The sequence below is a fragment of the Corvus moneduloides genome, chromosome 15 (assembly GCF_009650955.1).
Source record: "Corvus moneduloides isolate bCorMon1 chromosome 15, bCorMon1.pri, whole genome shotgun sequence".
Taxonomy (NCBI): Eukaryota; Metazoa; Chordata; class Aves; order Passeriformes; family Corvidae; genus Corvus; species Corvus moneduloides.
This window is the reverse complement of record NC_045490.1, coordinates 7,094,239-7,117,948: the sequence shown is the minus strand read 5'-3', so window position 1 is coordinate 7,117,948 and position 23,710 is coordinate 7,094,239. Positions and strand designations below refer to the sequence as shown.

The following is a 23,710-nucleotide window of genomic DNA, read 5'->3' as shown; positions in this document are numbered from 1 at the left end:
GACACCGAACAGCGACAGCGGCACCGGGCAGAGACAGCGGCACCGAACAGCGGCACCGGGCAGCGGCACCGGGCAGAGACAGCGGCACCGGGCAGCGACAGCGGCACCGAACAGCGGCACCGAGCAGCGACACCGGGCAGAGACAGCGGCATCGGGCAGCGACAGCGGCACCGGGCAGAGACAGCAGCACCGGACAGCGGCACCGAACAGCGACACCGGGCAGCGACAGCGGCACCGGCATCGGGCAGCGACACCGGGCAGAGACAGCGGCACCGAGCAGCGACAGCGGCACCGGGACGGGCTCTCCGCTCTCACCACCCAAACACATCAAGCCACCCGCCGGAGCCCCCTTCCCGAGGGCAGACCCCGCACAGCTTTGCTGGGCCGGCTGGCGGTGCGTTAACTTCGTGTCTGCACCTGCATCGGCACCGGTCAGGTTTGCACCTAGCTGGAGATGTGCTGGTCTGTGTTATATTAAAAGTAAGTATACAGAGAAATAAGGAAAGGGGGAGAGGGGGGAGAAGAGGGGGAAAAAGAATAGGGGGGAAAGAAGGAAAAAGAAGGGGGGGAAATGGGGAAAAGAAAGGTGGGGGAAAAAAGGGAATACAAAGAAAGGAAAAAATAGAGAAAAGGAAAAAAGAAAAAGGAGAAAAGAGAAAAAAGAACAATATGAAGAAAATAAATTAAGAAGAAAGAAGAAAAAATGAAAGAAAAAAGGAAGGAAAGAAAAGAGTACAGTCACACCAAGTCCACTTGTTGGGAAATATACCAAGTTTAAAATTTTTTACATAACTTTTATCAGGGGTTTTGTTTGCCTTTTCCCCAGGGGAAAGGAATTTTCTTTTCAAAGGACTGTTTCATCACTCAAGGCGTGATGAGCTTAACATCTCAACGGACTGGGAGTAGCACAGAAGATACACAGAAGATAATGACCATTAACGACCATCAGCTCCCAACATCACCCCTGGCACGGTCAGCGAGACCTGGTCCGGAAAAGACTGATAAGAGAACCAAGGAATGAGGACATTAGCATCGGAGGCAAAGAAATCCATAACCAATAAAAAACCAAATACTAAGAACTGTGTAACTTGGGACCAGTGAACACTGAACCAATGAATTTCTATGGGTTTTGACTGTATTGAGTGTCTGAAAAATCTAGTAAAGAGCCATGTGTCATGGAATGATTTTCTCTGCACACCCGGGCTATGCGTGGCTGAAATGATTTCTGTTGCACATCCTGGCCAGAACAACATCCTGGCCAGAATAAAGTAATGCCTTGATTCTCTAACACTAAAAATGTTGTTGGAGAGTTTTTGGTTTTCCCGCAGTTTTGGTAACACACTTTTTCTGATAACTGGGTAAAGAACCAGCAATATTCCATGAGCTCAGAGAGAAATAAAAGACAGCCAAATAACCTATAGGATTCTGATTCATTTATTGTATACATGACGAGTAAGACAGTGTAAAATCACATGTATTATTTGTACTTTAAAAAATTACAATAAATTACTGAATAATTAGTAAAAGCAGTTTTACTAATGGCTGCTCTCCAGTGATACAGGACAGAGGAGGCAGAGAAATAAGAAATATGTACCAGCTGTGAATACAGACCGAAAATGTCACGAGGATGAATTAACACTGAGTAGCACACCAAGTAGTGTTAAATGGGAACATCCACATGTGTACTTCCTACCTTTAGATCCCAAGTGCCAGCCAAAAGCTGGATCAAACCTTGCCTTCAGTGCGGGCTCTGTTCTGGCCGAGCAGCAGCATCTCTCGCCCTGCCCCTGCAAGGCCACTGCCTCTGTGCTGAGACAAGTTTGTCTGTAGTAACAGCATTACTTCTCCTTCCTTGGAGAACACACCCTGCTACCAGAAGGGCAACTCATAGTTTCCTCTGGTTTTAATTGATTTAGAAGAGCACACAGTCTCCCAGTTATTTTGTCTCTAACTGGAATGAGCTCTGGTATTGAGGTTTCCCATAAGGGGCTGCTGGCAGAGCCACGCTGCTCTAAATTCTTCCCCTTTAGGTACAAATGCCCTTGGATGTGCAAGTAGTTTCTAAGAGCATGTCCATTGCTAGACTCTCAAGAAAGGAGACTGAGCAGCAGCGGGTGACACAATGCTCCTGCACAACTTCCAGCCCCAAGCATTTGTGAGGGCTGACTGACCGGAGTATTCTTACAGGTCCTCCTAAAAACTGGACCCATCACTAGCTAGGAAAAACAGGGAATCAGCAATAAATAGTAAACATACTGACAGGGAAAGTCCAGCAGACCAGTGAGCCACTGCCCTGGAATGCTGAGGCTGATTCACTGACTTCTATTTTAGGAACTTACTCCCTCATTATAACCATCATGAGCCCATTGATTGACTCAGTATCACTTCTGCACTGAAGCCAAGGAGCTTGTGGCTTCCCAGACAAACTAAAACCAATGGCTTTCAAAGAAATAGAAGAGCAAATGCTAGAAAACCAGGTTTGCCTGAAAACTCCTGAATTCTGAAGGAGAAAGTAAGTGATCGGACACTATGAATATGCCAAATCATATGTGAAAGAAATCTGCAGGTCTGAGCAATATCTGTGTTTAGATCTTAGGGTGCTGGGAGCAGTGGGGCATGTTTGCTTTATAGCTGCTGAGTCACAGAACATCTTACAAGAACTTACAAGATTATTTATAGGTCAGAGTCCTACAGCACTTGACTACACTGCAATAGCTCTCAGACTGGCAGCCAGAGGTGAGCATGGTTTCAAGCCAGGCTGCATCTGCTGTGCAAGTTACCCAGGAACCTACAGCAAACAAGGGCAGGCAAGGAGCAGTTACTGTCTGAAATAAAACTTCATTGAAATAAAAGATAGCAAAAGGCAGACATGCATAATTTATGGTGGTAATTCTATATGTCAGGGGCTATTAGGTTCTAATGGCTCTCAAGAATGTAAAACTAATTCTCTCAGCCAGAGTAGCCAAAGAAACACCTACACAAAACAGTCACTGTCAGAAGCCCCATATCAATTGGATTCTATTGTAATTGTGTAGTTACTGGTCTGGGAATAAACAAAAAAAACCCCAAACAGAAAATACCAAACCATCTTGCCATCTGCCACACTATCTTCCTGTTTTGTCTCCCAAAGACAACTCCTGCATTCTTGATTTCACCCTGACACAGAGGAAAGTTCATAGTCACTGGATGAACTGAACTGCCTCTCTACCTTCTTCTGATCCTTGATCTTTTGGAGAACGTTGACTTTTTTCTCAAAGTAGTTTACAAGGGCTGTTTCTGTCAGCATGGAGGCCAAGATCTGCTCGAAGGAGATGGACCAGTCAGTGTCAATGGTGCTGCCATACCTGGCAGCCCCACTGCTGCCTTCACAGCCAACCAGCACCGTGTCATCTGCGATGTCTTCGCACTGCAGGGAGCCTGTGCTGACCATGGAGTAGGAAGACATGGACATATCATCTTTGGTTTCATCATCTGATAGCAGCTGTAAAGGAGAGCCTTGTCCTTCCCCTGACCCATCTCCTAGAGTGTGGTTTTCCTGCTGTATTTTTTCAGGCAGAGCATCAACGCTGGCTTTGTCCTCATGGTCAGCTTGGGGTTGCTGCTCTACTGCTGAATTCTGACTCTGTTCAGATGTTGGTGACTCCTCTTCACTCACAGGATCTTGGATATTGTTTGCTTTGCAGTCCTCAGACTTCCTCGCGGGCCTGTTGGAGAATTTCTTCCCAACTTCCCCAATCCGCAGAAGGAGACTGGCCACAGTGGCAATGGCATGGTACAGCTCCTGCTCCACAGGGTCCTCGCTGAACATGTTGTAAAGGGTCTTGCATAACTCTATGAACTGTTCCTTTAAAAGACAAAAACCAAATAATCATGTATCAGGCTGAAAAAGTTGTCAGTGGCAGATGAGGCAACAGGGACCATCTCAAATGACTCATTGCTTATTTGCCTCCCCACTAAGTTCAGAACAGTCTGACACAGGCAAACTCTCCCCTCTCTGTTGCAGCTAAATTGAGACACAGCTGGCAATTTAATGTGGTGGGTTTTCTGCTGACAGATGAACAGAGTAGTCACATATTCACTAATGCTAAGAAAACCTGAAGTTTTACGTCTATTCTGCTACTCTTCTGTGGTCAGCTTCTAAGCATTTCTGAACTGGTTTAAGTAGCACCCACCAAGGAAATTAGAGACTGCAAAGATCACGGCAGTCATCTGACTCTCTCTTCTGTAACCATATTCTTCACTTTCCACCAAGCAGCTGTAACTCGAAGCAACACAAAACCAAAAAAGCTGAACAAGTTTCTGTGACTGGTGGCATATTTGAAACATCCTGCTCTGGAGGGAAAACACAGAGTGCAGTTCTTATAGGAAAAACTGGTGTGTGAGGCAGAGTGAATCCACTACATTTGACTGGTTGATAAAAAGCAATTTGTCCATATCCACTGCACAGCTCAACAGAAATGTGTGGAATTAGAGGTTCTAAAGCTCACCAGACCAGAACAGCAGGGAAAACTATGGGCAAGTACTGAACATGCTGGCACAATGGCTGCACATACTGCAGAATTCCACTAAGCTGCCAGTGATCCAACTGGAAACCTTCATATTCCTTTCTTACCTGGCTCATTTTGGGGAGATCTTTAATTGTTTCTTTCTTGGATTCTTTTTCCTTGGCCCACATTCTTAGGTAGTATCTGTAGTCCTGTGGACTGGTACCCTTCTCCTCTGCAAGGCAAGAACAAGCCACTAGTCAGGTGGTTTATGGTTTCAGACTTTCAAAGCAAAAATCAGGCTTGAGGAAGGGGTTATTGACAGCCCACGAAAGCATCTACCAGGAAGACTGCATTGTTTACTGCTGGTTTATCTGATCCAGCTCAGTAGAGCAAAAAATTAAACAGTGCTGCAGCAGCTTGACTTCTCACAAGTGAGCTGACAACTTACCCAACATGATTTACAAATGCTGTGATCTTGGTATGTAGAAGAGTCGGAGCAGTAAGGCATAAGGGATACTTATTTCTCAGCTCACCTCTTGCTTTACCTCTGTCCACAAGGGACACTTTGCAAGGTCTCTTTGATCAGCATAAGACAATGAACAAGTCATAATACGGGAGAGATGAGATTAGAATGTGGTCTATTGATGATGAAATTACCTTTTTCTGGACCATTCTCATTTCTCCTTCCTTTATCTTCTTGGGTTTCTAAAAATTATGGAATTATAAAACAATTAATAGCTGATTTTCAGCAATAAAACACACAAAGAACTTAAGACAACTCAATATACAAATTAAAATTATACAAGAGTACGTTTAATAGAAGTTACATCTCACACTCCTATATCATGGTTAGAGGAGTGAACAGAACAGGATGGAAGCAAGAGGCTGATGGGATGAGATGGATAAAGAGCCACACTCAAAAAGCGGGTTGAAGAGCTGAGGTAGAGGGCAGAGGTCTTAAAAGAAAGCGTGAAAACACAGATATGAAAGATAGCAAAGCAATGTGATGGCTTAAAGACAAGATGTTCAGTCATCCAAAGCAAGATAATGAATGGAAAAAACCCAAACCACTACTGAGCACATATGTGACTAATGCCTACACTCCCAATCATTCACTGCCTGAACTGACATTTTGGGAGCAATTTGCAGTCCAACTTCACGAACTTCACTTCTGGTTCCCTATATTGTCATTAGAGCAAACAGGAAGTCTTGGTTCAACTCAGACTGTTAAATCAGCCACCTACACCAAACTGCACAACTACCTCTTGTAGTACTCAGATTTTTTGGAGCATCATTGTATTCTGGTAAATATTGAGCATGATTGACATACTTTGATCTCCTATCTGACAATCCCCAATGCTGTATTTTAAGAAATGCAGTAAACTGGTCTACCAACAGTTCGGCAATTCAATGGCATGCATCCTTATTCCTTTAAAATGGAAGACTGTGGAGTAGGCACAGGAATCACCTATCCAGGCCAGCAAGCCTAGTACCCCCCCCCCCACCCTGTTCTGAGCTTCTTTCTGACCACCAGTTTCTAGGATGAGATGAATTCCACTGAAAGAAGCCAGACAAAACCTATTTTGACCAAGGCTGAAACTCAACAGGCAGAATATACTGAAAGATATTTCATTACTTATAGCACTTTATTAATAGTGACAGTTTCATGAGAGAGGAGCAGCAGCAATAATTTCAGAGTATTTACATCAGCACACTGGGCTGGCAGGTGGTATCAGCACCACAGCCATGCTCAATGCATGCACATAATCCATGGACTGACCTTGAGACTCACAGTGCAGGCAGATATCCAGCTCTGAGACAAAAGGAGATACTTGAGCAGCAGAAAAAGGGGTTGAGGGGACAATATCCCAGATAAAACAGAAGAAAAGGTCAGACATAGACAGACACAGAGAAGAAAACAAAAACAAGAAGAGAGACAATGAGACTTGCATGAAAAACCTAAATCATGGTGGGAGACAGGGGCTGGTGAAAGCACACTGCTCCTCCTCAGCAGTCTGTGCCCATGCTTCAGAGCATGCTGTATCCTGCATGGAATTGGCACTGAGGAGTTTTAGCTCCAAACTTCTTCCCCATCATGCAACAAAGACAGTGAACTCAAACACACTGGCAATCCTAACACACTGCCAGCACAGGACCATGCCTTGCACAAAATCACTGTTCAGAGCACATGGATCTATGCTGCAACTCCTGCCTAACTGAGAGGTAAAGGCAGCAGTGTTGCATTACCTTCTGTTGTCACATCCTCTGTGAAATAACTTGTGGCCTCCAAAGCAGACTCTGTCTCCTCTGGATTCAGAGCTGTATTCACACAGAAGCAAATGTTAAGATCTCTAACCTAATTCAACAGCAGTACAACCCACTTCATTAGCAAAACTCATGAGGCACCCCATGTCAATTGATGTCAGAGCAGCCCGTGTTCAATAGCAGCAGTACACAGAAGCAGTCACTCACCAGGAGGCAGGTGCAGTTTGTAGAGTACTTTGAGTTTTTCAGTGAGGTCACCATGGTACATCCCACCTGGAAAGAAAAGAAAAAAGTTAAGAAAAATAGCACTTTAATGATAAAGAATCAGCCTCTGCTTACAGGTTCAAACCAGAATGAATTCCCATACAATGACTGCTTGAAGTCCTGTGCAGAATCAATAATGAAATCCACACCAGAAAGGCATATTTTGTCCAGCTTGAGGCTTCCTGTCCTCCTCCCCTCACGACAGTGAACACACCATTATCTCCTTTTAGTTCTCTTCTTGGAAAAGGACAGACACATTTTTTGCAGCACTCCATTTTCTCCAAAAACACCACTTACTCATTCCTGTCACAAACTCCTTGAAGTTGATGAGAGAATCCCTGTTCTCATCCAGGAGGCGGAAGAGCCGCCCTGCCAGCACAGGGGTATGTGCCCCACAGGCCCAGGGGGTGAGGCTGATGAACAGCTCCTTGAACTGCTCCATGTCTATGCGATACTGCTCCAGGTAGGGCAGGCTCTGGTCCCGGCGGGCAGCAGCCGCACGGTTATTCCCCCAGTAACAGCTCATCAGGTACTTGGCCTTTGGACAGAAAGGATTAACAGAGCAGATTATGCTGCACCACAGGATTGGAGACTGTTACAGCTCAAGAACAGCACCGAGGGAGCAAAGAGGAGACATTTCAGGGAACACGTTATCTGCCTTGTTATTCCCAGTGTTACTTCACTACAAAATAATACGAAATGAAGGAAGAGACAGAGATTCCAGGAAAAACACAAAGAATAATTTAAAGTGAAAAATTCAAAATATGATTTCAGGTTTTAACAAAATGACATTCAGGCTTTATTGCAAAGGGAGCATGCCGGTTTTAGATCTAAGCCTCTCTTTCTGAGTCTACAGCAGAGCACAACTGAGTTTGGTAAATGACTTTGGTAAATGCACTTGGGTAATACCATTCTTTTAAAAATACATATGCTGACAAATAGAGGCAAAGCCCTTAAGTAATCTTGTCACAATTACAGATGAGGTCAATGGAAAACTTGAGAATAAAAATTGAGGTACAGTCAATCCTAGTTCCCCATTCTCAGTGCTACATGACATTCCTTTTCATTGGTTCCACAGTTTCTTTCTGAGGATTGTTCAACTACTGTGAATGTGGCTTGGCCACCTTTGGGGGAAAAAATTAAAAATAATTAGTCAGATAGTAACAGGGCCAGTCCTACTGGCACCATGCGTAACAGAATGCCACATCAGTTTCTGATAGGTCACATTAAGAATTAAAGCAAAGTCATGGCCTCCCTTTCAACATACTTTGCTATTTGTGTCACAACATTCTTCCTCACTCTCAAGAAAGGCTTCTTACCTTGAACACTACATACAGCTCTTCTAGTTCTTCCATAGAGAAACCAATGTCACCAGACACAGCTCGGACCTGTAGTTACAGGCAAAATAGAGTGAACAATTTACTTCAAAAAGAAAAGTTAAATACAACTCAGTGAAAAATCTGTGTAACATAGAAGAGAAGAAAACAAGTGCAAGGAGATATGACACAGAATGGGAAGGAAAACATCACCATTCTAATACCCCTGGAAACCAATCAGGAAGGCAGTTTGCAGTCAAGCAGAAACTGCTGATGTTTTCAGTAGTTTACTGTGCTTATTTCCTGTTTGTGTAGACCTGACTGAGCAGACTGTGTTGCCCCTCCTCCTGTTTTTATCTTCAAAGGTTTGACTTGGGTGCATTAAAGAACAACACTGAAATAAACACCCTGATGAGATTCTCCACCTAGGACATGGGAGATAACAGCAATAAATATGGACACATCCCTTTGGCCATGAACCTTTCAGTAAAATTCCCTAATGAACTCTCTAAATGGCAGTAAAATAATTATCTGCTAGCAAGCTTTTCTCAAAGATTCCAGGCAAGCAGTAAAACAGACAGCACTAGGCAGGGGAGACTATGTCAAGGCCTACAGGTGTTTTTTCCTCTCTCTCCATGCCAAACATCTCATTCAATCATTCTTTCAGTCACTTAAAACTTGGTCTGCTACAGCACGAAGTTTCTTGATGCTCACAGCAAAACACTTTCCATAAATCTGCCATTTGGTAGCTCATTCATTCTGGGAGTCACATACCACACTCTTCTTGGCTGTATCCTCCAGAGACTGGATCACTTTCAGCCTTTGTTTGAAACGCATTTGTTCAATGTCATCTGCCTTCAGATTGCTAAATTTCTACAAGAAAGGAAGCAGATCAGGTCAACATCATCTCCTGAAGAGAGAACAACCAATCTTCAATTAGGCATTCTTTAACAAGTGTAGTATCCCCTCAGAGATGACCTAATACCACCACTAGAAGCCTTTTACCAGCAGCAAGATGAGAAAAAACTTGAGCTCCATTCCCTATTCACTCCTGTCCTGCAAGAGAAATAATTCAGAGTTCATGAGAAATCCGACATCAGAGGTCTCTAGAGAAAAACTGAACAAGGATCTGTCAGGACTGACAGAAATACAGGTCCTGTACTGTGGCAGAGATAAGAGAACAGACAGGTTGTCATTCCTTCCAGCCCTGTCTTTTTTTCCTCTAGGACGCCCATGAGATTCAGCCAGAAACACCATAGTCAAGAAGCTTTTCTATGGACTAGGTCACACAAGTAATATGAATTTGGTGACACTCTTTTATAAAAAGAAACCAAGAACAAACAGAGATGGCAGATCTGAAGAAGCAAACAAAACACCCAGGGAAATGACAGCTGCCTGAGTGTGAACAGCCAGAAGGGGATGGGGTGAAAAACAGGAGATAAAGAGGGAAACGATTCCACACTTAGCAGAGAATAGCAGAGAAGAACTGCCAAACACCAGTTCTTTCACCTGTGTTCTCTCCATCAGTCAAAAGCAAATTTCTTATGAGTTTGTGCTCAGTGTGAATAATGAGGAACACCTCTATCAGTGCAGAGGTATTTTAACAGCACTGGCACCTTTCTGGGGTCACCTTCCTATTACTATAATGTGGATCACAGAACAGGATTCCCATTCATGGGAACTGGGATGCTTCCATGTTTCTGCAGAGAGCTTCACAATTTTTACCCTGAATTTCCCCCCTTAACTCCCTAGCACTAACAATCCTCAAATAGAAATAACAATGGAGACTTTTTTGACAAAGCAGGAAGAAATCTCTAGTCTGTAACTTTTTCCTTATTTGCAGTCTTCATTTTAGTCCCTCTGGTGTTAGGCAGACTCTTCGTAATCTGCAATAGCCAACAGTGTCAGGTTCTACTCATACCAAGCAGGTGGAACAATGGCTTCAGCCTGCACTCCTTAAGCACCTCAAGCTATGAACATCGCTCAGAATTCGGCTGCGCAAAGTATAAAATGGGATGTTAGGCAAAAACCAAGCCAGAACTTTACCTCATATGAAGTTTTGATGAGTTCAAAGATGTCAATTTCAAGTGGGGGGTCATCTCCACTGGTCAGCAGTGCGTGCAAGTGGGGAATAGGGGGAGAGACACTCTGTCTGTTAACTACGTTGTCCAAATATCTGTGGACAAAAACGAGAACAGATGCAAGACTCCAGGATTAGTGTCCAGGAAAAGAAGTAATATCCCATATGCATTACTCCCAACTTCTTTGTATCATTAATCTAAACAAGAAGAAGAGTTTAGTTTTTCCCATCTAATCTGCAATGCTACCCTCAATGTAACCTGGAGTAAAATTGATTTTTATCCTATTTTGGGGGTATTTACTCTTTTTAAAAAGTGGGCTTCTAGTCATATGCTGAAGATCTTACTACACATAAAAGAGATTCCCATTTCAAACAAGCAAATCTTACATTTACTAGACTTGGGAGATATCTGCTTGATAATGTTTTATGTTTCTAGAAGGTGATTCCTGCCAGAATCTATTCTAACTAGTAAAGCAGAATTATTACGTAAATTTCAAATAAACAACCTTTAAGAGTTCAAATTCAAACTGAGATGCAGGAATGCATTATGCTGCAAAACAGCCTCAGAAGTATGGGATTCCTCCATAGCTGAGCCAACAATTAATTTCAGCTGTTGCAGAAAGCAATAGCAAGCCTCTCTGGAGCTCAAGTTTCATCTTAGAGTGTTAACTGTGACCTGCTATTAGGTAGAAAGAGATGATGACTAAAAGGCCACTGTAACTATTCTGTTATAAATAAGAACAGTGAATGGTACCTGCCCAAAATAGTCATGGCTTCACCTTCATCACAGCACTGTAATAACTTCTCCATGTTGGCATCAAGTATGGCCAATGACACCTGCAGGATAAACTTGATTCCCTCATAGAAAAAACAGTCAACAATGACCACGGCACTCTCAAAGGGCATCACACTGAGGAAGAGAGTGAGAAACCAGGAAAGGGATATGGTGGAGATCACTCCCAGGTCCTGCATCTTTTCTGACAGCTGTGGAAGATACTCTCGTGTTAGTTCTTCAAAGATGCCTTGGTCCACTAATGCACCTGAAACAGACAAACGAAACAATGGTAGAGCTCAAAATGGTGGTGTCATGGTACCAAGCTAAGCAATTATTAAACAAAACAGTGTGAGATCACTGAATTTCATACAAGCCTCTGAACATCATAACTAAAATTAAGACATTAATTTTTTTCCCTGTTCTCAATAAAACCAATGAGACTATTCCTACATTGCAGAGCATACACACACAGAACCTCTCAACACAGAACCTCTCATTAATTTGTGCATTTGCCCTGAATGAACGGGCGGAGGATTACTGATACTATGGTATTTACACCAAACTATACTCAATTACACAAACCAACTTTAAAAGCCCATGAAGTGGTGCTTTCACTAACCTTTCCTGAAAGGCTGTTCCAAAGATTTAATACATCATTCAGATGCCTCCAGATGGGGAAAACTAAAACGCAGTAATTTTCTGCTAGATATGCCTCCTTACTGCCAGTGATCCCTCCTGATACCAATTTTTAGTGACTTCATCTTCCCTGTTACTACAAGGTAGTACCTACTACCTTGAAGGCCTGTAGTGTCTCTTCCTATGTCTCCATCACACCCCTGCCACCTTAAAAGGAACAGAGTTGTGCTTCATTATCTTCAAAATGCATCACATTTAATTCATTCTGAACAACAAAATGTTCCTGGGAGATGCTGGTGCAACTGTAGCTGAAAATCCAGGCTGCAGCAGGAATCTGACAAGGACTCACCCACTACTCTTGTGTTGTAGTAATCTGGCAACATCCGCTCGCACAAAGCCACCAGGAGCCAGAAAGCCTCTTCCTCATTGCAGTACAGCAGCAGCACCGAGGTGACAATGTTCATGGCCTAGGAGCCAGCACAGCAAACAAACAGGTGCAGGGAAAAACAAGGAGGACTTCATGAAAGCTCTGCTACTACAGACCAGCTAAACTTAAAAGCATGAATACAGCAAACTGTCACTAAGAGTCATATCTATTTCCAGCTTCTACTGGTATCTGAGTCAATAGATGACCTTAAGCCAATTTTTCTTCCTGTTTTCAGTTCCTCTGTTCATGAGGCAGCAAATAATTTGATGATCTTGTGTCACGCACTTTCAGTAAACAACATGAACAAGAATAATTTTCAGTCTTCACAAAAATCTTTGTAAGAATTTGGTCATAACAGAACAACATTACAAGAACCTGTAACACCATAGCAATACACAAAATGAACCTGAATTTCCATCAAGTTGTTTCACAAACCAGCAAATGGCTTAATTTTCAATATACTGTCCGTGTGCAACATCACTTATTTGATTTAATTGCTCCTTTTAATGAAACTAGATGTTCTTGCTGAACTATGTAAAAGCTCTGGCAGGAAAACTATTAAAGACACTGACATTACATCTAACAACAATGTGAAAAGTCTATTTAAATACTGTGTTCAAAGGATATTTAAGAGATGATGCAGCATAACTTCTTTCCTACTTTCTCACCACTACATAGACAGCATGAAGAAAAAACTTGAAACTGAACAAAAAACTGCAGAAAAAGTCCAAGTCAATCATGGCCACTGTGTAGGAGTAACAAGCCTAAGACTTCTTTCCTACCTGACAGTACCCAATTGTTGGATTTCTGAATGCATAAGCTGTTAAGACTCTCCGGAGGGCAGCAATTCCCAACTCATTTTGGAAGGCAGGATGTTCTGGCATAGAGCGGTGCAGATCTCTCTCAATTTCCTCTGTAGCGAGATTGTACCTTCCCATTGACTTTTCTACAAGATCTGTATAGTAACCAGGATGAGTCACCATCTCATTCCAAGCCCCTGAAATGACAAACAAACATTGCTTTACCTCTGGTGCTTGGAAATACAGATTCCCAGTTTCAGAGATGAGGGAGACAAGAAGCACTGCATGAACTCATGAACTACAAATAGATGTGAAAATATAGCAACAAATGCATCGTTAAATGTTAGAGTCTAGGTGCCAACACTGAAACAGAGACAAAAGACAAACAGCTAGTAGGATAATAAAGAAAGCCACCACAAAGTACTATTCAGATGGAACTAACTTGTCATAAATTTTTTCTGAAATGAGCTACGATTCTTACTTTTTCCTTTGAGATGTGAAGAAAGCTAATTCCTGCTGCCAAAATATGCAGCACAACATCCTACCTGAGAAAAGGAGCCACAGCTCTCCACGGAGATTCTCTGGGATTCCTTTCTGTACCAGCTCCCTCGTCTTGGCAGTGCGGTACATACACATCCCTCGCCCATATTCAAAGAAATGAATGTTCCAAGACTCTTCCTTCATCTTCTCCTTTGCCTTCAAAGGAACAAATATGGCTATTTTAGGGGAATATTTCATTTTTATGTTTGTAGGACAGGTGATTTCTGGATATACTCAGGCCTGCACTTCAGAAGAAAAAATATTGTGACATTTAAAGCCTCTCTTCCTTCTGCTAAAGCAAAGAATGTATATACTAATCTATCCTGTTCTTAATCAGTTATGACCTTGCTTAAAGTCAAGTTTTTAAAACTACACCTTGCAAATCTCCACATAAATGCAAGCAGAATCATGGATCATGATGAGTAACTAACAAGCAGAGATACCAGTTCCCTGCTTTCTTGCTCTGAAGAAAACTTGCTCTTCAAAGTCATGAACTCACATCCCAGAACACTGGTAACACTCATTTCTCAGCCTCTGGTCAAGTATCTCAGGTATGTCAGTACAAACAGAGTAAGCTGACAGTCAAGTTACCTCTATGCAGCACTAGCACTGTGACACACACAGCAGTGATACTGAGCAGGGATAAAATACATTTCCATTCTAGAGCAGGCCAGGAAATCAGCAACCTACTGCAAACTATTTAAAGTCAATTGTTTTACATAAAAATATTATTTACCCCTTTGGGTCCAGAGAGTTCCTCAGCATCCCTCCTGAAGAGTTTGAGCAGTCCCTGAGAGGCTGTTGGCACTTGCCCAGCACAGAAGCTGACAGGTTGATGGCTGAGAGCAGACGTGGGGCTGACGGCCAGGGGGCTGCTGGAAGGCAGCTCTGGAACCTCCTGGACAAGAGAACAGAAAATGTCTGAACTCAGGCTCCCTCCTCTGCTCATGGCCTAACAGAGACAGCACTGGCTGGTGACGTAAGGAGCACTGCTCTGAAAAGCTGATAAAAGTTCCTCCCAGCTATTTCCTTAGTACCTCGCTGCTGGGATCAGCCACATTCCACTTCCATTCCCTGTCGATGCTGCAGGGTTTCTTAGATGGTGTTCTCTGCAGGAAGTCAGAGATCCTCTGTACCAAGAAATCCCGGTCTTTCAGATTGGCGAAGAGGAAGGTCATTTTACTCTTAGTGCTGATGGACAGAGGGCTGGGCAAGACACTGGAACTATCTGCTTTCTCAACTATTGTCACCTAGAACACAAAAACAAGGGCCATTCAGATCTAGCATGTTCTCCATTATCCATAAAGCACAGCACAAAAGACAGAAGGACACAAAAGAGAAGAGAGGCCTGTAGTCTTAACATATAGCTAAGAAATCCCCACCTCCCTGAGAGGAATGATGAGATGACAGGCCTCCTCTGCCCTGCTGGCAAAACAGATGTAATTGTTGGAAACAAACATCTGGCCAGGAATATGCATCTTGTTGAATGGTGTCCACAAGGTACAATCTGTATGTCCATCCAGGCACTCATCCTTGGGCAACCGGAAAGTGGCACGGTAGCACTCATTTTTGGCTCGAGCATCCAGGTCTCTGGGGAAAAGTAAAGGGTAGTACCCTGAAGCTTTCTTACTCATTGGAAAAACCCACTCAAGCACTAATGTCAAATGTTCATTCCAATCACAACCTTCAGACTGTGCTGTGTATTCTTAGTATTCCTTTCTCTAACTGAGATGCCACCCCTCCTCTGACTCCACTTTCAGCCTTCAGACATGCCTCCCTGACAAGGTATGTCCTGCAATACAAGATAAAATATGCAAGTGCATCTGCAAAACTGAAATGTTACATCAGATCCTGAAACTGCAGAGAACAGTCCCCAGTGGGAGGATTTATTACAATACAAATCTGTTTCTTTTTATAAATCTTTAACTTCAGACAAAGGGGCTGGTGTAATTTTCTTCCTTCACCTTTTATTTTACATATGAACTTCAGCGGTTTCTAAAAAGTCCTTCTGACAGTGCCTAGCCACGCATGAGAAACACACAAGGGTGTGTGTGAGAATTCAGCTCCAATTTGGGATGGGGAAAAAGAGAGAACAAGCAGAGGGCTAATGACTGAAATAAGTGATGCAGCCCCCTAGAGTGAGAACACCCCAGCAGCACCTGGGAGCTACAAAATAACGCAGATTTATTTTTACAATCCCCTGTTATCTATCTTCTTTTCTCACTGCTGAGAACATATACATACCTTTTTAATGCAGAGATGTTCTTAAGAGGCCTCCTGGGCTTGGGGAGAGACTTGTCCTGTAGGAAGCTCTCGTTATCCAGCAGCTGCCGCATCGCAATGTTGGCCAACTGCTCCATCAGCTTGAAAGTCTCATTGATGTTGAGAAACATGGAAAAGTAGAGTTCACTGTCCCTTGTGCTTACTTTAATGCACTCAGGGAACAGCAGTGTAGCATTTTTTTCTAGCTGGGTTACATCCACCCACTGGATCACCAGTGTAACTGAGAAAAAGAATTTAAAAAATACTATTATTACAATTGAGGCAAAACAACAACCGAACAGAAATTAAGGTCAAGCAGCCTGTGAGCCCTCAGTGGAGCAGGATTTCCCCCCCCCCCCATTATACATGGACAGTTCTTTTCTTCACAATTTTACTGGGTTCTCCAAAAATACTTGGAAATAACCTTTGGGATTAACTAGACTAGAAATAGTCCGTTTGGAACTGCTTTATCTCCCATCCAGTAAGTGCTTTCAACTACAGTTACTGAAGTTTTCATTCTTTCTTTCCAGCAAATTAGCTTTGGACTCAGGAGTTCAAGCTTTGTAAATACTAGGTCCTGGCAGGTGTTCCAGATAAAACTCATCAAGGTAAAAATACTGCTTGGTTCTCTAATCCAGTCAGTCTAAAATTTGTAAAAAGTAATCCAGTTTGAGTAAAACAGATGTACGACTTGAGAAATGTTTTAAAAAATGACTTGGGCATTCAGCCTAAACAGCACTGAATTGCCTGTGAGAGCAAGAACTGATTTATGTGCTGAGCCAGGCAGAGCTCAAGGATTCCTAAAAGGAAAAAAACCAGTCAGCTTAAAAATGAGTTCACACAAAAGATCAACTGCATCAAAAAGATCATGGGAAATGACAGAAACACAACTTGCAGGCTCATAACTCACCCTCTTTGCCCAGCAGGAAAGAGTAGAAACAGAGGTGGTTGACGGTGAGGTACAGCCAGCCCTGCCTGGGGACACGTCCCTTCCAATAGCTGCAGGAATAGTAATTGACCAACTTCTCCACCTCAGGCATCCCAAACTGCTTCCGCATCTTTAGTTCAGCCTCTTTGAATTTACCTGGATCCTCTTCACTTTGGGGCTGCTCATTCTTGTTCTCCTCAGCAATAATGCCCTGAAAGGACAAGGGAGGAGAGAGGAGAAATGGAAGTGAATGTGTCTGCCAACAGAAATAATGTACAAAGCAAAGGGTCACAGCAGTAATCCAGAAGGCACAAAGGAACAGGACACAGCACTTATCAGTCCTCCTGTCATGTCAGAAACAGCAAAGACATGCAGAAAGGGCAGTCAGATACTGTGGGAGTCTGGGATCCACTCCTGAACACATGCCACAAGCACTCATGTTTAATGTTTGACTGAGTTCCTCATGGCTGGCTTGGAACACTTGGAACACCCTGCAGGAGAACTGAAGTCTCTTTTCACTTGCACACATGCTTCTTCAACAGGAAGAAGATCATCTGCTAGGAAGGGCAAAACTCTGCAATCTGTCAGATCTTGACTGGCCAGAAGGAAAAACAAATGACCACAATCTCTCTCATGCACAGACACACAGAAGATAGAAAGAATCTGACAGGAGAGCTGAAACAGATGCAACTTCTGCAGTTCAATAAAGAACTGTAGTTATAAGTTTCTGCTTTGGAGGATTTGTGGGCTGGGAATCTGAAGTGTGTTAACTGCACAACCAGCAGACACCAGAGTCCAAAGTCAGTGGAAGTTGGGGTGCAGTTCCTTTACAACCTGGGTGCCTTTCAGACTACTGGCAGGGCAAATACACTGCTTGCAAACTAGAATTCTCTCTCCTCCATCTGTTGCTAGATGAACTCTTGTTAAACATTCTCCCTGCATCAAAGGCATAATTGGCATGGATTTTAAAGAGGTATTATATTTTGATTAGTAGGAACATCCTAAGCAGGCCGTTCCTTGAGATCTACTGCTCATAACCCTTTCCTTTCAAATATATTTGTTCAGTGTTCTGACTGTGATCTGATGTTGACAATGCTGTATGCATTCCATGACATTTCATACCTATGTACGACTGAAAAGGGTAAAAAATTCTTATAACCATCTCCCCATCCTTTCTCAGGACCTCGAAGTTCTTCAGGGAAACATGTCACTTACATGTATCTTGCCCTTGACAAAGGTGGTGATGTCTTCTTCATTGTCAAAGATGGACAGAGTCTGCAGTAAGTTATTCTCCAGCCATTCCCAATGCTTTGTGATCTCTTTACGAGATGATCCTAGTTGAAGGGGAGAAAGATGATGGCAAGAGCAAAGAAAAAAAAATTAGAACAACGCCTTTTTTCCTCCAAGTTCACAGGAAACTAATCATTACTGAACAGTGATTAGGATTAATCACACACACCAACTGTGTACATGTCAAGGATATTTTAGGTATACCAGCATTATGTTTCTAATAAAATGTCCCCACCGTCACCAAGGATAATCAGCACACAACCAACAGATCAGCCTGTTTGCCAATGCACACCAAACACAGCCTTTTTCCCAGACAAAAAGTATTCCTATGTTTCCATCAAGAATCATTCTTTTGATTTCTGGCATTCTAAAACAAAGATAATGAACGACCAGAAGAACCTTAAAATTTCAGAACAACTGGACTTTTTACACCTACAAAGAGGTTCCATTTCCCAGGAGCAATGGTCAGCAGGGAGCCTACAACAAAATATTTATGTCAAAAAGTTCTCTGCTTTCTTAAGTAAAAAATTCTCAGCAAACTTTCTATCCAATGGTTAGTTGTCTTTAACCACACACCTACAACAGTTCACAAAGGATAAGCTCCATTCTGTAACCAATTTAAATAACTTTTCTTTAGAAAGTTGCCTTAATTTCCATTAATTATTTCAAGTATTTGTCTTTTTTTCCTCTCTGTTGATACCTATCACAATACTGTAGACAGAAAAAAAAAAAGCAGAAGAGATAAAAAAAATTCAGTTTTTTTAACACAATAAGAAACATTGTTAAAAGCAGATGAAAAGAAATATTTTTAAATGCAAGTCATAGACATTTTTGTTTCTCTTTGCCATATTTCAGTAAATTTACCTTCTAGTTTCATACTTATGCAGTGGGATACATAAAAATATCATGCCTGTCACTACTCAGTTTCTCTATGAGTACATTTTACCACTGTGTGGTTAATGACGGAAAAGAAGAAAAACAAATGACACAAACAGTTGCCTGGGAGGCAGCTTCAGTCATGAAATCATCTTCACATATTTGTAGCTGGACACCAAACCATAAAAACCCAATGCTAGCTAATCTGAGAATAAAACTAGAAGCAAATAAGCTGTCCTGTCTGAAAGAACTGCAGGGATACGAATTTGGGTTTGTGTGTACAGCCCAATGTGCACGACAACAAAAGTTTTTTCTGTTGCCTCTGCATATAAATTTACTTGACATCTACCACAGCATCTGACAATGTTTCTAAAGCATAAATGATTTTGAGTAATACAAAATAGTTTATTTTAAGGGCACAAAATTACCAATTATAGGATGCTGTGATTGTGAAAAAAACCCACAGGTTCAGCAACAACAGCAGTGGAATAAAGTCTGTGTCCTGTTTTGTTTCATGAGCTGCCAACTCTTACCAAGTGACAGCAGACAAATTGCTAAAATAAGCCTGGCCTCAATAACTGACATCTTTGTAAGAACAACATTAGAATGACATACATGAAGGAGTAAAAGTTTACAATTCCTACAAGGAGGGTTATAAAAACAAAGTGCTGAAGAGCTGAAGCTGCATGTGTGGCCAGATTGCTGCCCACTAGTATTTACACACAGTGAATTGTAAATAAAATATTTCCATTTTTCAACTAGAGAGCAGTATACATTTTATAACTTTAAAGGAATACCAGTACTCTTACTTTGACAGCAGAATGAGAACCAGATATGATAAAAAAATACTTTGGATGAAGACAACATATTTATTCCAGTAGAATAATTTATCAAACTCCATTTGGGTGTTACCCAGCCTCACTTTTACATGCTGCATTGCTTAGAAGTAACTGAGATACAGTGGGTATCAACTAAAACACTCCTGAAATTGAACAAAATAACTTACTGAGTGTCAAGATACCATAAAATTACAGATCTGCACTAAATATTCTCCTTTTTTCTGTGCAGCTCCTGATCTGCCATTTTGTTTACTGTCTTTCTTAATTCTCTGCCTCCACCCTCCTCAAAAGGGAACCTGAGTTTCTGTGAAACACAGCAACAGCTAAAGCTCTCCTCTGCAGAATTTAAGTAGCTCTGCAAGGGAGAATATTGTGTTGGTTGCCTGGGGAGAAGGTGGGAACAGGAAAAACAAGACATCAGCCTCTGTGGGCTTAGCAAATTATTCCTTCATGATCAGATTTTATGTCTCCACCACAAAGTGAGAAGTGAAGATTCTTATTATAAACGAAGTTGGTCTAACAAATATGTCTGGAGATATTTCCTCTTTAGCAAGTATTAGGACCTAAAGCTTTAATCAAAGTTCACCAACAGGCATCAGACGGTTGCATTATGATATTCTAAAACAGCAGTTACATTTCTCAAGTAAAAGAGGCCAAGGATCCTTGATGTTAAAAAAAATACTGTTCTAATACATTTTACAGATCTATATACACATCTATTCCAGGCCAGAAATAACAGAAAAAACATTAACTGGACCAAGACAGTAAAGAGGTTCCCCAAAGAACCTCTGGTACCTTGAACAATGTTACATGTTCCCACCTTGTGCCATGCTCCTGGTAAGTAGGAGCACAACATTCATCATCCCACCAAAACCAGCACATTTATTCCCTGCACAATCTCACTACAACCTTGCAAACACAAGGTACATCTTGGAAGAAAGAAAATTCCTAACATCTGCAGAAACAGAACCTTTTGCAGAGCTTCAAGTTCCTCAATTACAGTTTAAACAACACTGACTTTTGTCATTTCTGGAATCTTCCACTACACCATCAGAAGCTCTCGCAAGTTTCCTGAGCAGTCACAGGATACTCCTATGTGGGATAACTGGTCATCTGAACCATGAGAACAACTCAAATCTAGTCCCCAACAAGAGTCACATACCACAGGCTACTGCCCAGTACACTTGAGAGTCTTGAGTCTGGTGCAGAATCCGGTATGGGGCAACTCTGGCACTGGAATCCAACACCACGTCTAGTGTTCCCACAAGGAGACCTAGGAAGCACAGAGAGAGAAATTACAGCAATGTAATACCAAAATAAAGAACTGGGTTAAGCAAAAGCACGGGATCATCACTGCAGATGCTGATATTCAGAGTCTGTGAACAGCTGTGATGGAAGTGCTGTGGCACTCGATTGAGAACATGAAGATACTGCAGGTAAATTACCTAAAAACCAACTGCAGCCTGTCCTACTGGCAATGGACAAAGTTTAGATGGCAATTAAGTGCTTATGAAGCCTCATTATAATCCTCAGCCTTCCTAGGAGAGTTTTCTGATGGAAGTGAAACTTATTTTCCTCTGCGGGGTTTCTGTTGCTAATAGTGATTTTTAAGCCTACCAAGCTAAAAGACACAAGAGTTTTCAATACTGTATCTTTCAGCATCACCAATGCCAACAGCAGATAACCTGTCCAAATGGAATCAAGTAGATCTAGAAAAACTGGTGCTCACAGGTTTCAGGGTTGTTTCCAGAAGTACTTTGATTAAACAAAGATGTCAGCAACTCAAAATTTGGCAATACAGAAGCAAAAAAAAATTGTATATATGTTAAAGAAGAAAGGAGACACTTCCCAGAGTAAATGCCGATGGACCAGACTTTGCAAAGCAAATCCATTTACTTCAATTAAGTATTTATTTCAATATCTAAGATGATACTTTGCTGTGTTATTCTAGACAATGCACTATGAGCATCTTTAATGCAAATTAATTTTGCAACACACTCAAGGTTAAAAGTTCTCTAGTATTAGAACTTGGAGAGGGAGCACGGTTGCTCCTTGGGCTCTGTCTTTGTGGGGGGTCTGGTCTCAACTCCCAGCTCTCATGGTTTGGGTAAGCCTGTGCCAACCGTACTCATCCCTATCTGATTCTTTATCAAGAAACATGCCACTTCCGCTGCCTTATCTCTCTATGTATGTAGCAATTAGCAAATTAAGAATATACCACTGAGTGTCCTTCCACTGAAACATTATCCACAGCAAGCCCATGTGACAAACCTAAACCAAACAACTATGTATCCAGCACAGCAGGATCTATTTGGGCTCTGGGTTTCTTGTGTAGTTTTAGACAGGATAAGGATTAAAAGTTAATTTTGAATCCTTCCTATGACAATACTGAACGTGTCAAATATTGACACACAGACCGGTAATGAGATGTTTAAAGAACTTGAGCCTGACAGCAACTTAAACACTCCTCCAGCTCAGCTGAACATCCCACTCTAACTCTGAGATGTCACTGTGCACCTGAACAGTTCCTTAAGGACACGTGGCTTTTAACCTCCAGGAGCTCTGAAGAAGACTCTCACTGAGCCACACTAGCTCAAAAAATAAACACAGCTCAAAGCTTCAACCCATTGGGAACACATCAGTTTAAATGTTCCGAGAATAGCACCAGGCATCATTTCTTCTTGGAAAAAAATGGAAAATTGTAGAATACAAGTACAGGCCTATATGCAAAACTGCACAAGTTATGTGATATCAAACAGAGCAGTTCAAAATAATTTTGAGCACTGTGAAAAGATGAATTATGTTGAGGATGTTTATCAGATGCGCCATTTCTGTAATTTGTCTAACAGGGCTAATACATGACACTGGCTGGGTGTAATTCACAGAAGTAAAATGCATATTTTTGTAATTCACATAATTGAAAGCATTCTGCACATAAATGGGGTCTTTAAAAGTGAGGGGATTTGTTGTTGTTGTTAACATTGTGCTTTGGTGACAGTCATGTTATTTTAGCAGTTTATGTCACAAACACGGTTGTCCCCCACACACAGGGGTATCCACTGGGCTGGACCCACACAGCTTCACCCCCGGCCCATGCACAGCACAACTTCCATACAGCTACTAAATATAAACCACGTCTTATTGTCATCCTCTACATCTTGAAGAAGCACATACACACACAAAATATGCAAATAAACCACCTTAATAATTCAAGGCAACGCGAGCAGGGCTGAGAAGCCATTTTTGACAGGGGAAGAAGACGGTCCCAGGCACCCCATCAGTTATGCGAGCTCCCCGGCAGCAGCTCCCCGGGCCTGACCGCTGACAGCCCCGGCTCAGCCCCGGCCGGGGGCGGACACAGGCCCCGGGCGGACACAGCGGCCGAGGGGCTCCGGAGTCACACACAGCGAGGAGACGGGCGGAACGCGCCTCTCTCCCCCCGCCGGGCCCTCCCAGCCCCCGCCCCGCGCTCACGGACCCCGGGCCGGGCCGGAGCCTCCCCGCGGCCCCGCCGCGCCTCACCCGTGAGGCCGCCCCCTTTGCCGTGTCCCCGCCGGCGCTGGAGCAGGAAGAAGGGGTTGGCGCGCTCGGTGACCCACAGCGCGCCGGCCAGCAGCACCTCCTCGGGGCCCAGCCACATCGCGGCGGGGCTGCGGAGCGGCGCGGAGCAGAGCCGCCCGCGGGGCTGGGCTGGGCCGGCCCGGCCGGGGCGGGAGCGGCGCGGGGGGAGCGGCCGGGCCGGGTCACGGGGCCCTCACCGCGCCCGCCGCCACGGCGCCCTCTGGCGGCCCGGCCCCCTCACTGCCTCCGCAGCGCCGAGGTCGCGGGTTCGAGCCCCGTGCCCGGACGGCGCCCGGTGCCACCTCCCTGTACTGTCCTCGGTGGGCAGTCGGGGGTCACCTCCGCGCTCTGCAAAGCTCCTCTC

The 23,710-nt window shown here is 43.1% G+C and overlaps 1 protein-coding gene across 3 annotated transcripts; it reads right to left on the bottom strand.

Annotated features, from left to right (window-relative positions):
* Nucleotides 1-1,418: 1,418 nt before the first annotated feature.
* On the bottom strand, nt 1,419-23,487 carry TBC1D9B (TBC1 domain family member 9B). 3 transcript variants are annotated; one of them, XM_032124527.1, is made up of 22 exons: nt 23,308-23,487; nt 20,948-21,058; nt 17,996-18,114; nt 16,763-16,991; nt 15,835-16,093; nt 14,973-15,180; nt 14,628-14,840; nt 14,327-14,488; nt 13,596-13,746; nt 13,033-13,247; nt 12,173-12,290; nt 11,167-11,452; nt 10,379-10,508; nt 9,107-9,205; nt 8,336-8,404; nt 7,314-7,554; nt 6,960-7,025; nt 6,735-6,806; nt 6,268-6,318; nt 5,145-5,192; nt 4,613-4,719; nt 1,419-3,844 (listed from the first exon to the last, which is right to left on the bottom strand). In XM_032124527.1, the coding sequence occupies exons 1-22, from the start codon at nt 23,423-23,425 to the stop codon at nt 3,152-3,154; spliced, it is 3,765 nt and encodes a 1,254-aa protein (XP_031980418.1). In that variant the 5' UTR covers nt 23,426-23,487; the 3' UTR covers nt 1,419-3,151. The 3 variants fall into 3 exon arrangements, with proteins under 3 accessions (XP_031980418.1, XP_031980419.1, XP_031980420.1); XM_032124528.1 differs by having other exon boundaries at nt 6,268-6,300; XM_032124529.1 differs by lacking the exon at nt 6,268-6,318.
* Between the last annotated feature and the right edge of the window lie 223 nt (nt 23,488-23,710).

What these genes read in the sequence shown, in the direction of transcription:
- TBC1D9B (XM_032124527.1), bottom strand. Translation starts at nt 23,425, where the DNA reads ATGTGGCTGGGCCCCGAGGAGGTGCTGCTGGCCGGCGCGCTGTGGGTC. An exon ending in CAAAGGGGGCGGCCTCACGG is followed by an intron (nt 21,059 to 23,307) that starts GTGAGGCGCGGC and finishes TGTGCTTCCTAG; the next exon opens with GTCTCCTTGTGGGAACACTA. An exon ending in AACATCTCTGCATTAAAAAG is followed by an intron (nt 15,181 to 15,834) that starts GTATGTATATGT and finishes ACTTTTCCCCAG; the next exon opens with AGACCTGGATGCTCGAGCCA.